The sequence below is a fragment of the Paroedura picta genome, chromosome 6 (genome assembly GCF_049243985.1).
Source record: "Paroedura picta isolate Pp20150507F chromosome 6, Ppicta_v3.0, whole genome shotgun sequence".
In the NCBI taxonomy this organism is placed as follows: domain Eukaryota; kingdom Metazoa; phylum Chordata; class Lepidosauria; order Squamata; family Gekkonidae; genus Paroedura; species Paroedura picta.
Window position 1 is genome coordinate 94,769,078 of NC_135374.1, and position 17,404 is coordinate 94,786,481.

General features: G+C 44.4%; 1 protein-coding gene across 2 annotated transcripts in view; it reads left to right on the plus strand.

The window, feature by feature from the left end:
• Window positions 1-16,110, plus strand: part of EFNB2 (ephrin B2) — a 60,055-nt gene extending 43,945 nt beyond the window's left edge. The window contains exons 3-5 of one of the 2 annotated variants that reach the window (XM_077343770.1): window positions 11,180-11,272; window positions 12,054-12,167; window positions 14,477-16,110. In XM_077343770.1, the coding sequence (XP_077199885.1) occupies window positions 11,180-11,272; window positions 12,054-12,167; window positions 14,477-14,859 (590 nt within the window). In that variant the 3' untranslated portion in view covers window positions 14,860-16,110. The remainder of the gene's footprint in view (window positions 1-11,179; window positions 11,273-12,053; window positions 12,168-14,476) is intronic. The other variant, XM_077343771.1, reaches the window with a different exon arrangement.
• The last annotated feature ends 1,294 nt before the right edge of the window (window positions 16,111-17,404 follow it).

The following is a 17,404-nucleotide window of genomic DNA, read 5'->3' on the forward strand; positions in this document are numbered from 1 at the left end:
TATTGTAAATATATATCTTGCTTCTCTTGCTGATTGGGACCCAAAGTAGTGAATAGCCTCATTCTTCCATCGTCCACCTTATCTTCACAACAGGGCGAGGTGAGAGAGGGTGTGATGAGCCCAGGGTCACCCAGCAAGTTTCTGTTGGCTGAACTGGAATTCAAAACCGGTTGTCCCAGGTTGGTTTGTGGGTGGGAACTGGATGACCTTTTCCTCCCGACTTCTCCTTCCTCCAACAAGGCTAGGTAGCTCCTACAACTGTTGTGGAGGCATGGGACTTTGTGCTAGCTCTTTGGTGCTCTTTCTGACTTTCTCACTCCCTTCGTATTGCGAGGGGCCGAGAGAATGCTCCCTGGAGTAGTTCTTAGCAGAGAAGAATACACTAAGTAAAATAATGCTGCTGACAAATTTTAGCCATGAAATATGTATGCTGTGTAAACAGTCACTTAGAAGGAGGGAGGGGGAAAAAATCCCAGGAGCTATTTTTAAAAGGTAACTGAAGAAACTGTTGGTGAGGAAAGCATTTTGGGGGGGAGGAGTGTAGTGAGGGGCAAGAAAAAAAAAGCCAACGTTGATTTTCAGCCTCCAATTAAAGTCTCTGTGGCTTGGGCCACAGGATGGTTGTGCCCTGTGAAAGCCAAACGGTAGATGCGCAGCTGCAGTGCTTTGTGGACCAGGAGTTTGACGGCACATCCTGCCGTCAACTGAGGGGTGGGAAGCTAGGTCCTCGTTCTTTTTGAAGGACCCAGACAAGAAGTGGGCGTAAGCAGGAAATGAAGGGGAAAGGTGAGCCAGCAGGGATACGGGTGACACTTTTGTGCACTTCATGTGCTCGGTAATGGTAAGACTGCCCCATTGCTTGTGTGAGTTGGTAGAATCCAGAACGTTAACCTAAATTGCTGGCACCACAGTTGGTCATCTTTGGAGCATGCTAAGCTAACAGCTGCCTCCGGAAAACAGGGACGGAACGTTTGCTGTCCTTCCTGGTAGCCTGCCTGTAGCAATAGAAGAGAGCGAGAGTCTCCATTAGCACTTTAAAGACGAACAAAATTTGTGGCAGGGGATGAGCTAGTCTTTAAGATGCTGATGAACTCTCACCCTTTTCTGCTGCTTTTTACCCTGGAGAAAATTTTGTGTGCATGTAAAACCCTGGCCACTACAGAGTTTTTTTTTTTTAATGGGAAGTCCAGATTAACACACCTAAGAAAACATATGACATATAAAAAGAAGAATTAAGGATTGTTCACTAGGGCGGGGTCGGTGGCCGTGAAGGAAAAGGTTTCTCTGTGAGGACTCAATTTTTACGCACTCTGTGTGCCTGAGAGAGTTCCCCCTCTCTCTGATAGCCTCATCAAGCCGGATGCCATGTGGCTTCTGTGATACTATTTTCAGGCTCTTGAGGATATCTGGGTCCTGCACTCAGCCATTGTTCTGTGGATTCTGTAACTTAGCAACATTGACTTAAAAAAAGAATAGTGTGAACTGGTGGCATCTATATTTGGATCTACCTGGGGATGGGATTAGAATGCTGACCTTAAATCAAGAACTGAATGTATGTAAAGTGTTGAGTTGTGTATTGTTTGTTAGTTGGAGAAACAGATTTCATCCCACTGTAAAACGTACTGCAAGATCAGCGCCGCAGGGCCCTCCCTGTGCTTTGAACGTTATCTCAAAGGTGTTGCTTCTACTTCTTCCAAGTCCTAGAAGCTCTGAGATGAGAGAATTTGTGTTTAAAAGCATAAGTTAATGCCATTTAATTGAAACACTCTGCGCGGATCCACCACAGCTGCTCTATTTGCTGTTTCTGGCTGTTCCAGAAACAACCACCTTGATTTGTGGTTTTTCAATTTCTGTGGTTCCCGGTGTTCTTAAAGCTGTCTTGTAAAATTAGATAACATATGTGTAAGAAGAAGTAATTACTTGATACTTTACCAAGACAGACATTTAGCAGAGGCAAAGGCAACTGACAGCAGGTGCTGCATAGATGCGCAGTCCTTTAGCAAACTAATTTTCTTCTCTCTCTCTTTTTTAAAGACCTGGTAGTTGATAATCCTAGGAATTCACATTAGATCAAGAATAACTTTGCTATGAAGAGCATGTTATTGCTGTTACTGGGTGGAAAGCTGTGATCATTTTCTTTTCTGTTTTCCCTTCTATATATCCCCTTCTCCCCACCATAGTTGGGGTACGGTGAATAGTTCAGTTACCCAGCCTCTTAAGGAACATTTAATCTTCTTTTAAAAATATGTGTCTTATGCTGAATCAGACCTTTTGTCAATCTGTTTACTCAGACTGGCAATAGCTCTCCAGGGTCTTGAGTGGTGGTCTTTCTCATCACCTACTATTTGGCCATTTTAGCAGGAGTTACCAAAGTTTGAACCTGGGATCTTCTGTAGGCCAAGCAGATGTTCTAGCACAGAGCCACAGCCCCTCCTCTGCACCAGCTCATGCGAACATCTTGCACAAGGAAGCCAATTTGAAAGAACTGTGATCCCACTTTATCTGCCACTCAGAAGGTCAAGTCAGAGGTAGCAAGAATTCTAGCTTTGAGCAGTGAGATTTCTGGTCTTTTAAGAAATATAACGATGGGCTAATCGGGTGGTGGTGGAAAGTGCTGCCGGGTCACAGCCAATTTCTGGCGACCCCCTCCTGGGATTTTCAAGGCAGGAGATGTTGCCGTTGCTTTCTTCTGCATCTTATCCAACTTGGGCTGACCCTGCTTTTAGAGTTTGAGATCTGATGAGACTAGGCTGACCTGGGCCATCTTGCATTTCCCTGACAATGTCAAGCAGGTATCACGCTTTGAGAAAGTCTGCCTCTGTGCTCACTCATCCTCCCTTAGGAGATTTCTTTTTTGTCTTTAACCATTTCTCATCTTTATATGCACAACTCTGGTTAAAATTGTTGGAGGCAGTTTCCAAACGACAAATGCAACGTGAAACTAAGAGCCGGAAAATACAGTGAACCAAAATTTAGCAGCAGACCATGAAATGAAATGAAAGGTCCTAAAAGTTACCACCAAACCACTGTGAAAACAACAATTAAGAGCAGCATCAGCAGATAAACACCTTCAAATGTTTATCTGTTGAATGTGTTAAAATGCCTTCATGTCACAGCCCACTCATGGCAACCTTGCTGGGGGTTACCATTGCCTGCTTCTGCATCATAACCCAGGCCTTTCTTGGTGGTCCCCCATCCAAGTACTAACTAGAGTCAAACTCATTTACCTTCCCAGATCCAATGAGATCAAACTAGCCGAGGCCATTCAGGCCAGCGCAAAACAACTGTATGAAAGATGCTATAGAACCATGTTTAAATTAAAAATGGCTGGTGAAGCAAAATAGCATGGTTCCAAAATTCTAACAAACTTGTCTGTAGGACGGAAGAGCTGGGGAAAGATGGTCCCCTGTGGGTTAGGGTGCATGTTGCCATGGTACCTCAGGCTGGAGACAAATATTTTGTTGCCTGCTTTGCTTGGGAACTGAAGGTCATTTGAAGGGAGGAATTGCTGCCCATGGGATGTACAACTTACCCCACTTTTGCTTCTGGCAAACTATTTTTTTTTTAATTGTCAACACCCTGCAAAACCAGTTTGATCTGAAACAATGGTAGGCAAAGAGAATACTGAAACATAATGCAGAACAAAGTCTCTCTCCAAGCATGCTTAGCCCTTCTAAATCCTTTGATACTTGCTTCAGCCCCTGAGCAAAGAAATGTTCTCTCTTGTTAGTGCTAAAGTAATATTATGACATTAGGTATAGGCATATTCTGCAGAAAACACCGGAATGCACTGGAGCCAGTGGTTGCAAATTCCAAGTGGCAATTTGCTGGATGGGATCCACTGTCTATACGGAAAGGCGGTTTGTCTATTCGTTTCTGCTTCATTTTCAGCAGTGGCTGGAAATTCTATATCTCTTGCTAAGGAAAATGAAACAGGGGCAGTTGCAGGCACCCTTTAGATCTGCAGTTCCCAGTGTGGTGCCCAAGACACATCACCCAGTGTGTTTCAGGGAACCTTGAGTCTTGGGGGAGCAAACAGACTTCATTGGAACAAGAAGTGTCTTGTTGCTCCCTATCAGCTGGCTGGCGAGGAAGATCCTGAGTCCAACACCTATAGTCATTCACTCTTAGCTTGTGCATACACACAGATGTTATTATCCCCCTACAATGACCCCAATTCCATGCCCAGATGACTCCACCCCCTGAAAAAACAGAATCCCTGGCCAGTCATAACCTCTAATTATGGTTGCCAAATTCTAGATTGGCAATTTTGGGGAAGGAGCCTGAAGAAGGCCGAAATTTTGATGGGGAAGGACCTCAGCAGGTAAAATGCCTTATAGTCCACCCTCCAAAGCTGCCGCTTTCTCCAGAGGAGTGCCTTCTTCAGGCTCCACTTGGAAGCTGGTAACTACCTCCCAAAGCAGAAGTGTTACTTGATATTGACTTTTGTGGTAGCCATTTTTGGTGGTGCTCACTGCTCTTTCTCAAAACTTCATGAGTCCCTCACAGGCTCAATAAGGTTATGTAAACCCTGTTCTAGGATGGGAGTAACTGTGACACCAAGCATGGAAAGAAGGTGTATGTACGCACCGTAGCTGCTTCCTTAAGTTTCAAACTCACATGAGTATAGTTTTGGTAGTAGTAACTTGAAAATGTATTCTTAAGATGACAGATACATAATACCCATGTATCAGGACAACAAAATGAGAGTCTGGTAGCACCTTTAAGACCAGCAAAGATTTATTCAGGGCGTGAGCTTTAGAGTGCAAGCACTCTTCCTTTGTTGGTCTTAAAGGTGCTACTGGACTCTCATTTTGTTGTGCTACTTCAGACCAACACGGCTGCCCACTTGAACCTACCAATGTATCAGGGTTAATTATGTGAAGAATAGTGCCTGACTTGTATGGGCCAAGGTAGCCCAATCTTGTTGGATCTCAGAAAGTCAAGCATCAGCCCTGGCTAGTTTTTGGATGAGAAACCACCAAGAAGAAAGTGCCTCACAGATACCGGATTTCTAATATTTCATCGATAGATATAATCGACGCAGGAACGATTGGTTGGTACCTGTTCATTGATTTGTTTTTAGTTACTGATTCATAAATTTATAACAGAAAACCCAGAAGTGATAGTAGGAAGAAGAAGTCTAAGATAGTAGGAAGAAGAGCCAGTTTGGTGTAGTGGTTAAAAGTGCGGACTTCTAATCCGGTAGCCAGGTTTGATTCTGCACTCCCCCACATGCAGCCAGCTGGGTGACCTTGGGCTCGCCACAGCACTGAGAAAACTGTTTTGAACAAGCAGTGATATCAGGGCGCTCTCAGCCTCACCTCCCTCACAGGGTGCCTGTTGTGGGGAGAGGAAAGGGAAGGTGACTGTAAGCCGCTTTGAGACTCCTTTGGGTAGAGAAAAGCGGCATATAAGAACCAACTCTTCTTCCTCCACCTCCTCTTCCTCTTCTAAGAATTAAGGCTAATTTATAATTAATAGATTATGGAGGAATAGCTGCTTGGGAGTATCTTTCCTAATCCTAGTGCATACACTGCCACTTTTCAAAAGACAGAGTGGATCAAAGATAGAATCCGTACCATTTCGTCCAGATGAAATGGATTATTCAACTCTTGCCACAGAATGCAATATTACATCCAACTGGAATTCCCGTTGACCCAGTCATCAGCATCCAGGGTCTACAAATGCAAATGGTGGCTGCTGTCTTTCCTGGGTTTAAACACATATATAGGACTGCACATTTAGAAAAGAAAACATGCTTGGAAAAGAAATATTTGTGCATGAGAGAAGAAGAAAAGGCACAAATCCTGCGGCTTAATTCTCCATCTGATTAGAGTACTGTTACCAACTTGATAGGTTGAAAACAGCCAAGATCTAGACAGTGGCTTCGCCTCCTGGGAGACAGAGTAATCACAATCAAATGAAGATGTATTAAAATGTAATATTACTTCCACTCCATGGGGACGATATAAAAATCAGAGCCCAGAAACTGTTCTAGTCTTGTCTCGCTTGCCGATTGCTTCGCATTCAGAGTGGGTGTATTTTATTCTGTAAACAGAGCAATGGCATAGTTTTCGAAGCAAATAAATCTATCAGACCAAACCTCCGTTTATAGGATTTCCGGTGCTTTTAAATATGATCATGTAGCGAGGGCCAAACTGGCAGTGGATACTTCAGGCAAGTAGCTGTGCTTGAGTCCTTCTGCTATAAACTATGTTTACAATGTATTTTACAGTTGTTCTACAATGCCTTTAACATGTTACAGTTTACCTTAACTGCCCTTCCCCCTGCAGAAAAAGGACAAAGCAAAACTAATAAAGCCCTCAACCTTTCATTGCTTTTAGAATCATAATCCCCATGACTTCAAATTAGTAGGAGTTCGAAAGCTGAAATAAATTAACATTTCAACGAGGGAGAGATCAGGCTTCCACAGCCCATGAACCACTAGCCCAAATACTGCCCCTGGCCCATTATGCACGGAGTGGAAGGTCCGCATTCGGGGTGGAATGGCAGCGGCTAAAATCACCAATTATGCACGCTGCAGGCGGCAACCGGGCGCAGTCAACGTATGCCGCCGAAAAAGCTGCATTAGCGAGATGTGGAAGAAAGTGGAGCTTCCCGGGACCAGGGAGCAACCAGAAGCAGCTCCGGAGTAGCCGCATGCATAATCGGATACTCTGGGCTTTGCCGCTGTTGCGTTCCGTCCTGTGCGTAAACGGTTTGCTTCGCTTCTTCCTCCTCCGCTTTCTCCATGCCGCAGTTTCAGCGGCCATGAACAGAAGGAAGGCTTCTAGATTGCCACCCTGTAAGATTTCCAATCTCCAGGTAACAATGGAGGGGGGGGGGGGTTGTTGAGTATTTTTACAAAACAAAACACCATTTTCTTTCCCCCCCTCTATTTTTCACTGTTTGGCCTTCTTGCTTGAGTCTCCAGGTGACCCCCTGAAGATCTCTTGCCTATTACAAGCAATCTCCAGGCGACCAAGATCAGTTCCCCTAGAGAAAATGGCTGCTTTGGAGAACAGACTCTATGGCATTATGTCCTACAGGGGTCTTTTCCCTCCCCGGACTCCATTCCCAAAAATCTCCCAAGTATTTCTGAACCCAGAACTGACAGCCTCCCCCCCCCCCCCCACTCCCCAGACAAGCACACTTCCACTCTGTTTGGAAAGCAAAACCAGAATATTTCTCAGGCTCTTGGTGGGCCATTGTGCACACTGGTCATCCTTTGCTTGCTCTGTCTCCTTCCCTCCACCCCCCAAAAAAGATGGCCATCATCAAAGTTATATAATCAGCAGAATCCTTGCAGTTGACTTGAATGGTGCAGAAATGGCTCTTAGAGCCCAGACAAAAAGCCGAACTTTTATACTCAGCCCACAAATCAGAATTGACTTCCTGGGTTGGTGGGTGAATGAATGCCAGTGTTCAGAGTCAGGCATTGAGGCTGCTGTTCCTGAATAACTTCCATACTGAACTTCCTAAAAAATGGGGGTGGGGGTCAGGAAAAGAACCGGTGGGTACCAGCATGCCCAAGAGCACCACGTTGGATACAGTCTGTAATTCTTCTGTTCTATACCCATCTTTGAGAATATATTAGAAGTTCAAAGCAGTGTCATCGCTTAGACCCGAAATCAAAGTGGCTGACGTTTGTGTAACTGAGGCAGAATCACCGATGGTTCTCTCTGTGTTGGTAAAAACAGTATAGCTAACTAAGTAATGAACAGCTTGCTGGCCTATAATAGTGCCATGTGGGTGGCCTCACCTTGCCTAAGGTTACACCAGACCCCTAGCAATTTTTGTGTGTAGAAATCTTTCACTTTCCTGAATGATTTAATTGCTGGAAATAGGCTTTCTTCACTCCTTCCCTGTTTTCCTGTTACTGGGCTGTCAGATGATGCCCAGAGAGTTTTTCAAATAGTTACCTTTTGGTTACTTGTCAGCTAGAGGATGCTTCAATATCGTTTGCCAGATGTTCATCAAATCTCAGGACCTTGACAAGTGTGTATTTCAGCAGAGTTTGCACTTCTGCAAAGTCAGGCATTGTAATTACAATTTTATGGAAGGCAGACAGGTTGGGATCCTTAAAGGTTACAGGTCTTTGAGTTTCCTTCTGTGTGTTGCTATACGGTGTGCTATTATTATGCTGTAGCAACTACTTGCAATTGGGCTATCCTCTGGGGGCATGCCAGTCCAGTTGAACAAGATTGCTATAGCCCCGTACCTAATGATTTGTAGATGTAGGTGTATGAACATCCATCTGCTTGTTGCTTGTCATCAAGTGATGTTGCCTATATACTACAACAGGGGTGGCCAAACTGGGGAGCCACATCCATGCACCACAAGACAGGCAAGTAAGAAGGAGGGATGCAGACAGCTCTCTGATTATTATCTGAGAAAGGTAGCTTAAGCCTTGGCAGATTCCTGCAGTTTAACAATAAGTCGAAACAGCCATTGTATACTAGTCATCCTCTCTGCTGCTGTATTTCTAGACATTGTCTTCCAGTGTGCAAGCACAAGGGCAAAAACAAAAGAGGTCATAAAAAAAAGAGCAACGATGCATTTGATTTATGTCCAAAACTGGTCCTTGGTATCGATTTTCTTTTCTCTGGGGGGGAAGGGGGAAGATCCCGACAAAACAAAACTATATATCTCCATTATTTTCTGAGCCTGGTAGTGTAGTTGTACACATCAGATCTGTTCCCCCCCCCCCCCCCACTGAATTACTCATTTGAAAAATGCACCCAAAAAGCTGGAATATAAAGTGTGGCTGACTATTTTTGTGGAAGATGGAAAAGCACAGCCAGAGAAGGGGAAGCCCAGGCAGGATCCGCCCTAAGGAGGATGGAAGAAGGGAAGTTCACATAGCGAGGAATTGAGTTACGCACACAAGGAGGGAGAAGTAGAACAAAAGCAAGAAGTAGATCAAAGGCAAGCCATGAAGTCTGTAGTTTCTGCAGCTAGTGAGAGGATTAGAGAAAGAAAAATACCACCATGGGGCTGGGAAGACACTTCATGAAAGATGGTGGGAGCTTGTGAAGGACATTGGGAATGTGCATAAGTTGTGTGTGCGTGTGTGTTTTTGTAATACTTCCCCAAAATCCCAAAGGCAAGATCGTGGTGTGTAGGGCGGTAACTAAAGGGAACTGAAAGAAAAAGAAGACTTATGGGGGCCCTAGCTAAATTAATCTCTCACATGAAAAAGGAGATTCTTCTAAATGCAAGAAGCACCATTTAATTGCGTTTTCTCCACGGGAACCCCCTGCAAGCACTTTCATGGCTTTTCTTTTTCTCTTCCCCCTTTCATATCTTAGTTAAGTGACCAGATGTCAGTGCATATGTACTTGAAAGACAAAAGGACACAGAGAGGGGGGGGGGAGAGTGCCAAGAAAGCATGTTGATAGCAAATTTAACAGGTTTATAATTAACTGCCCAAATTAAAATTGTATTGACGTTATTAGCCGAGCCAGGCAATCTGGCCTGCTGTTTCTGTTCAAGAGTATGAAAGATTGTTTGCAGTCTCAGAATCTTTCTACACTGATAGCGTAAGATTGCACTGGTAGCCTGAAGGCTCCATCCAACCAAGGAGGGGCTGCAGAGAAGTCTCTTTTTCTTCAAGTCGGTAATTGAAATGCGCAGGAGCTTTCCGCATTCCCGCCCTTTGTGGCCTTCTGGAGCAACTATTCCTGCATGGCTTGGGACTATATAATCCAGCCTTTTTCAACCTCTTCTCTGGTTTCAAGGAACCCTAGAAGTGGTGACATGCCCATTCAGAGAAGTGGGTGCAGAAGGAGTGGGAGCCAGCCAATCAATCTCCATCTTTGGAAAATTTAAAACAGAGGCTGGAGAGCCATCTGACATAGAAGCTGTTTCTGTGAAGGTTCAAGGGGGTGGCAGGTTACAGTGGATGAATGATAGGGTTGTGAGTGTCCTGCATAGTGCAAGGGGTTGGACTAGATGACCCATGAGGTCCCTTCTAACTCTATGATTCAGTCAATCATTGACCATTTCCATTGGGAAGAAAGAGACTAGGCCTGTGTAGAACAACAGTGGAAGTGAGATCTAATGATGTTAGTGGCCATCCAAACTTCTGGGAACAGCCAGATAACCCCAGGGCTTCCCGGAATCCCTGATCTAATCTTATATGCACCTACCTGACCTCTACAATTACCTTCTGGGCCCTGCTTCTGACATACCCGTCTTCATATCTATGATGCGTGGGAATGGGAGAGAGGACTTTTTGGGTTGTGGTTCTAGAACTGTGCAATCCTCTCCCCCCCCCCGCCCCCCGGTGACAGTCATCTGTCCCTCCTCTGTTTTTATTTTCAGCCAGTAGCTGCCTCCTTTTTCTGTGTGTCATTTGTTTTTCCCTTGTTGACCCTCCTTCCTGGCTATTTTGAATAGTTGTTTATATATGTGTGTGTGTGTTGTTTTAAACATTGGTTTTATTGCTTTCTAACTGTTCATTGCCTTTAGGGCCCTACGGGTCGAAAGGCAGGATTAAAACATTCTAAATAAAGAAAAGATGCTTCTTGCGAAAATTTCTGTTCAGGTGCCGCAACCTAAGAAATTCTTCGGGGGAAAAATTTAAAAGAGAAAATGCTATATTTAGAATCATTGCAAGCCATTTGTTTAAACTCATTATCAGAAATTGCTAAAGAATGTGGGCTTGAAAAACACCTGTGTGGGGACACTCACGTGGTCCTCGCTCTGCCAAGCCTGCAGGGCTCCTATCCCCCTGCTGCCACCAACAACTCCAGCTTTTGGGCAGAGCAGAAATATGAGTGTGAGTGGAATCCTAGCAACAGCTATTGGGAAGAAAAATGCCCAGATAAACGTGGAACTCGATAATGTATTGAGAATCAGTTTTGGCAACATATTCTTTCAGCTCTCAGCATTTTGCCGCAGTTTTTTGGGGCCGTAGCAGTTTTGTTGTTGTTGCTATGCTGTTATTGTGTTGTTGATTGTCCATTTTAATGGGTTTTAATGAGGTTTTAGCTGGACTTCTGTAACCCGCCACGAGCCTCTCGGGAGCGGCAGGTAACAAATTTGGTGATGGTGATGTGGATGGCGTGAGTAAAACCTGGACCAATCAAATTTGCTTTTCAGGTGCTGTTGTCCTGCTTAAATCCACCTGCTGATATCCTAAATGTTTTTCTCTCCATTTATTTTCAAACAGCAACTTCCAATGGATCACTGGAGGGCCTGGATAACCAGGAGGGAGGGGTATGCCAGACAAAAGCCATGAAGATCCTCATGAAAGTTGGACAAGGTAAAGACCACTTGTCGGTTTCATCCAGTCACTCCAATCAGCAATTCCCCCCCCCCACACCCCAGCCCCCCTCCAGCTTCTGCTTAGATGGCAAAACCTCATGCCAGGGTAGCCTTCCTGTGGGTGCTGAGGCAAAGCCCATTTTCTGCACCCAACTTCTGGGCAGGTTTAGTAGGACACATGTTAATGCGATCAGATCTCTTCACTTGAAGAGCTCTGCTTGGAAGGAAAGGTCGTGAATGACATGCATTCCAGTTATTCTTGCTTGTATGCTAAAAATTAAACGTGCAGGTTCACGGCTCAAAAATCATTTAAAACGAACAAAAGAGAGAGGGAGCTAATGTTTCCATAGTTCACTTGTTACAAATCCTGGCCAAAAAAGAGATTTTTCTTGTTCATTGTCTCCCCACCCCTCCCCCATACACAGAAAACCTAGGGTGTTGTATGCTACCTCCCCAGGAAAAAAGTTATTCTTTCTAATTACAGGTTGGTTAGTAGTCAGTCAACCTGCGTGGCTATACTGAAATGTCACCTGAAAAGGTTTCCTGGCCGTTTCAAGAACTTCTTTCATTTTCTACCAATGGCCTCAACTAAACCTCTGAAATAACTAGTACAGCAAACTTTTTTTTTGCTTTAAAGATGAAAATTACATTCTTATACCTCCTTGTACTCCTACATAAAGGATCTTGTGTTCAAAGCCGTTCATGCCTCATGAAAATTGATAACCGGCTTATAAAGCACATTACTGTTAGTTTGTAGTGAATAATTTGTGTTCTTTCAGTTCCCAATTCTGGTGGGTTCCCAAATAATGCTGATCCAACTAAACGCCCGGAACAGGAAGCTGGTACCAACGGGAAAAGTTCTACAACAAGTCCCTTTGTAAAGGATCACTCAGGTAAACAGGACGGCTTTCAGATCTTTGAGGAGATTATTTCAAAGGCTATTTTTCATTCATTTTCTATAACAATGCAGGTTATTAGATGAGTAAAATAATCATTTGCATAGGGAAGCAGATCAAAACCCTGTGTTCTGATGCACCAGTATGTGGGTGGGTGATAGTTGTTTGCTTTGGCAAAAATAGGCCCTTCATTATCATTTGACACTTAAATTTAATTGTTCCGCATGAGGGTGTTACTGGCTTACAGAAATGGGCATTGATCTAAACAGTTTGATAACTGTAGGAGCTGGCGTACCGGAGGAGGGAGGCTTTATGATCACTGGCCACAGTCCAGCACAGAGTTAAGCACCCTTAGCTCCTGCTGATTTCAGAGGCATTTAAACATCTTAACTATGGGCTGGATTTTGGCCATAGTCTCTCGATGCTGTTATAAAGAGCCTCCTGGATAGCACATGAAGTGTGCTTGCTTTAATACGTGTTATAATTACTGCCGTAATCTTTTGGCGGATCACATTGCTGCTCTCTTAACTTGTATCAGCTCTGTAAATGACTGATCTCATTCGTGGATGATTATAAGGTGCCTGTTTAAATCTCCGGAATGAACACACCCCCTTTCCCCCCTTCCCACCAAACTCACATACTCTTAACATCAGCTTCTTCTCTTTCCTTTTCTGGTTGGATCTGAACAAGAAAGAATATACTGGACAAGACTGGGGGAGGGAAGAAATAGTAGCAGTTTTTATGATCTCTTGCAGAGCTGCAGTGGGGGCCAGTTGACTTCATGAGTTCTCAAAGGTGTTTTCACATTCCCCCCCCCACCCCAAATTTATTTGCTGACATGCTAACATCCCTTTTGCTTGAGCGTTGTCAAATAGGCATCATCCACTTTGCAATTAGAGCCTCTTGTGGCGCAGGGTGGTAAGGCAGCAGACATGCAGTCTGAAAGCTCTGCCCATGAGGCTGGGAGTTCAATCCCAGCAGCCGGCTCAAGGTTGACTCAGCCTTGCATCCTTCCGAGGTCAGTAAAATAAGTACCCAGCTTGCAGTGCGATTGTAATGACTGGGGAAGGCACTGGCAAACTACCCCGTATTGAGTCTGCCAAGAAAACGCTAGAGGATGTCACCTCAAGGGTCAGACATGACTCGGTGCTTGCACAGGGGATACCTTTACCTTTTACTTTGCAATTAAGGTTACCACATGCAAGGAAGGGTCGTACACACATTCATTTATCCTCTGCAACAGTAGTCCAACCTGACATAAGCATCCAGTTGTGGTGAAATGATTTCCGATCTCCTCGTTGCTCCAAATTTAAATAGGTAATACGGCAGCACGTTACCTGCCGATCTGTTTATATTATTGTGTTCTGCTGCTGAAGCTTACGCCCCTGCAGCTACACGGGATTCTTGTTGTCCCCCTTGCTACCAGCTACATTCAGCACACGTAAGTGCTGCCTTTTCTAACACTAGTGGGCAACAAAAATGGGTGCAGAAACTCAAAGGGAGATTCTTTTGGCTCCTTCACACATAGAAGCTTTTTTCTGCGTCCAGAACATAATGCACCAGAGCTGGGAATCTACTGCACTAGGGTTTAGTAGGATCCTGGCACATGTGTGCATGTGGATCAGTTGACCTCCCACTCTTATGCCCCAGAATATAGGTTTCTTCCCCAAAAGAAATGGCCACCGCCATGAGGCCAGGCGTCGGCATGAGATTCCTTTTTTGGGTAGTTTCCCTGGATGCACAACAACAGAAAATCTAAAACTAGTTGGAAATAATAACTAATTCAGGTTTTTGGATGTTTTAATCTGCCTTCCGCCCCGACTTTGATGTCCTGTGATCTATCGCAAAGATAGAAAACAGGCATGCGTTGATAGAAGTTAGTTGAAATTAGCGTCTGAAAAAGTAAGTGGGTAAAGGCTATCCTTGCGCATTTTTCATTCTCTGTCTTGCCCTGTTTAACCGCTTTAAGCTGACCAGCATCTGTTCAGACCTGGCGTGCATCAAAGACAGCCTTGTCAGTGCCTGTCCTTGCTGTTGATGAACGATGAGAGATGAAAAGGAACACAAGTGTGGTTTAGGAGCAACATAAAAGCAAAAGAGCAACGGACGTGAGGCAAGCTTAATAGGAACAGGCCAACTTTGACTGGTTATATCTAGCTGTCTTGCAGGATAATTGATTTGTCCAAGTTCACTTTGGCAGTTGAGTCTTTCAGTGCTGCAGAGTGGTGACGGGACATGATTATTTTGAACTTAGCTCTCTCTCTCTCTTCTCTCCCCCGCCCTCCTCTGCCCAATCCCATTCCTAGGTTCCAACACAGATGGCAGCAAGGCTGGCCATTCCAGTATCCTTGGTTCAGAGGTGGCCTTATTTGCAGGGATAGCTTCAGGGTGCATCATATTCCTCATCATCATCATCACACTGGTGGTCCTGCTGCTAAAGTATCGAAGGAGACACCGGAAGCATTCACCACAGCACACGACGACTCTGTCGCTCAGCACATTAGCCACCCCAAAACGCAGCGGGAACAACAACGGGTCCGAACCTAGTGACATTATCATCCCTCTGAGGACTGCAGACAGTGTCTTTTGCCCCCACTACGAAAAGGTCAGCGGTGACTATGGACACCCCGTGTACATAGTCCAAGAGATGCCCCCTCAGAGTCCAGCGAACATTTATTACAAGGTCTGACGAATGCTCGGCATGGTACCTTTGTGAACTCTTTCCTGGCCAAATGCTATCCATGACGGGGTCGGGCCGCGATGAACCCCCCCTGCAGGTTACTGGACCAGGTGTGGCAGAGGGGACAGCAAGAGAACCCTCACCACCAACCTGTTACAGAGAGATGGACAGCTTCTCTAGTCTGTAGAATTCCTGTCTCGGTGAACAAGCTTCAGCTTGGGAGCTGGAAGAATTTACATAGAAGATACCCATACCGGTTGCTGTACATTCATCACCTTCTAAGCCATGTGCTGCGGGTGTTCCGGCACGTAGGAGAACAGAAAAGCCCAGAGAAGATGAAGCAATTCATGGATGAAAAGGGTTTTAGGCATTCTGGGAAGGAGCCTTAAGTCATCCACCTTGAAACGAAGCCCAGTGACTCCGTGCGCGTGCTTCTCTCTTAGTGCTTATGGATTTGTCATACAGAACCTTGGCTTTTAAGTAAGACTTTTAATCATTGTTTCCCCTTGCGTTTAGTCTGTCCCCATATTGCATTTTACTTCACTTAGGTAGCACTCTTCACACGCGAATCATTTCTCTACACATCCCACATTGCTGTCGGAAAAACACAAATGTTGTTGGCTGTTCCATATTCCCATCCGATAGCAGCCTCACTTGAATGGATAACGCTCTGGGTGAATTCGGGCTTGCTTAAAAAAAAGGGGGGGGGATCTTCCAGCTGAAAGTTAGCTTGTCAGTGGAGTCAAAGGTAAGATGAGGTGGTTCGGTGTGGGGACGGGAGAGGGGTAGGGCAGCTCGACTGCTGCCGCCGCCTCTGAAATCAACCGGATGTGCCGGACAATTTAGTTAGCACAGCACTTTGGAGTTCTAAGAGACAGGCAAGTTTGGGGGCGCAGCAACAACAAGCAGTAGATTTGGGCTGTGCGGGAAGGACGCCAAGGTTATTCTCAAGTAGCAGCGTATAGGAGAAACTAGTTCTCTCCCTCAAAGTAGGACAAAGAGAGGGTAAGTCGATGATTGTGCCTGGAAGACAAGACAATAGAAAGCCGTTGGTGATATATTAGGGGCAGGACTACTGCGGTACCATACCAGCAATAAGATGTGCAGCTTTGAAGAAGCTGTTGCAGAATCTTGGCTTGCTTCAAATGACACTAGGTTTTTAAAAAAGCAGGCTCAGCTGCTATAGTTATCACATTTTAACTAATAACAGGGGGAGGAAAAGTGTTTGAGAAAACAGCAACATCTGACCGAGAGGGGGGGGGGAAATCACAAGCTTAAACTGTCAAGAGGGCTATAATTCCATCACTTAAAAAAAAAAAGAAATGAAATTCACATCTCTTTTTAAAAAAAGGATTTTATTTTTTCCTCCGTTCAAGCCTTTTTTTTTTTTACATTTCTGGTTTCCAGCGGTGCATTTGCAAAGTGACACTGTAGTGGACACTGCTGTTCCTGGGGGGTGTTCTCTTTCAGAATTAAAGCACATATGGTAAACTGCTTACGGTCCATAAAAAAACGCAATACATTCAAGACACAAGAGCAGGGGGTAGAGAAAGGAAGGTATGTATTATTTATAATAGGTGTATAGAACCCAAGGGATATAAAGTAGCAGATTTTGTTATGATTACTAATATATATATATATATAGAGAGAGAGAGAGAGATTGCACAGAATCTATACCAGAAGATGTGAAATTCATCTGCAGCAGTGAAATTAAATCTTAAAATAGTCAGCATTGAAGCAAAACAATCTGGGCCACCATTTCTGGGAAAGAAATAGCTTCACTCTAAAAAGAACAATACTGAGAGGAAATATAAAAAATAACAAAGCCCTCTAAAGTTTTCGTAATGGTAGACTCGGAAATACAAGCCTCAAAATACCACAAAGTCAATGTAAGTGCATCGTGCATTTTAACAACAACAAGATAATTCTGGTAGGGTTCCCCCACACACACACCATGTTGTATCTTCCCCCCTCCCCCTTCTTATGGGCTGAAATATTCCAGTTAGATACAGATAAGAGAGTCCCAGTGTAAAGTTTCTGCTTGAAGCATGGTAGTTGTCCTCCTTCCAACCTCTACACCCCGGGGGAAAAGAGAAAAAAAATCTACTTATTTATGTGCTATGCAAAATAGATGTCTTTTCACATAGTCCTGTTACCATAGTAACGCTTCACTTTCTGGACTGGAAAGAACATGTAACTACAGCATTTTAAGGTTCTCAAACCTCCACTGAGCACGTGCGAAAATGTACTGTCGTAGAAAAGATTACTCTCTGTATTTTCTGAACCTGAAAATGTTGGTCCGAAAAAGGGAGAGGGAGAGAGGAGGGGTTGAAAGGAAGCAGGGTTCTGGGAGCGGTTACCATGGTAACTAACTACAATACAGATGTAGTTCTTTCCTTGAAGCCTTCCTCTCTGTGAATCCATCCATGCAAGATCTTTTTTTTTTCCTCCCCTAGTAAGTCATTAAGATTTTGTTTGGGGGGAGGGGGAAAACAATGGGCCTGATTTTTTTTTTTAATCAACAGTATGTTTTGATGTTTGGTTATATTCTGAT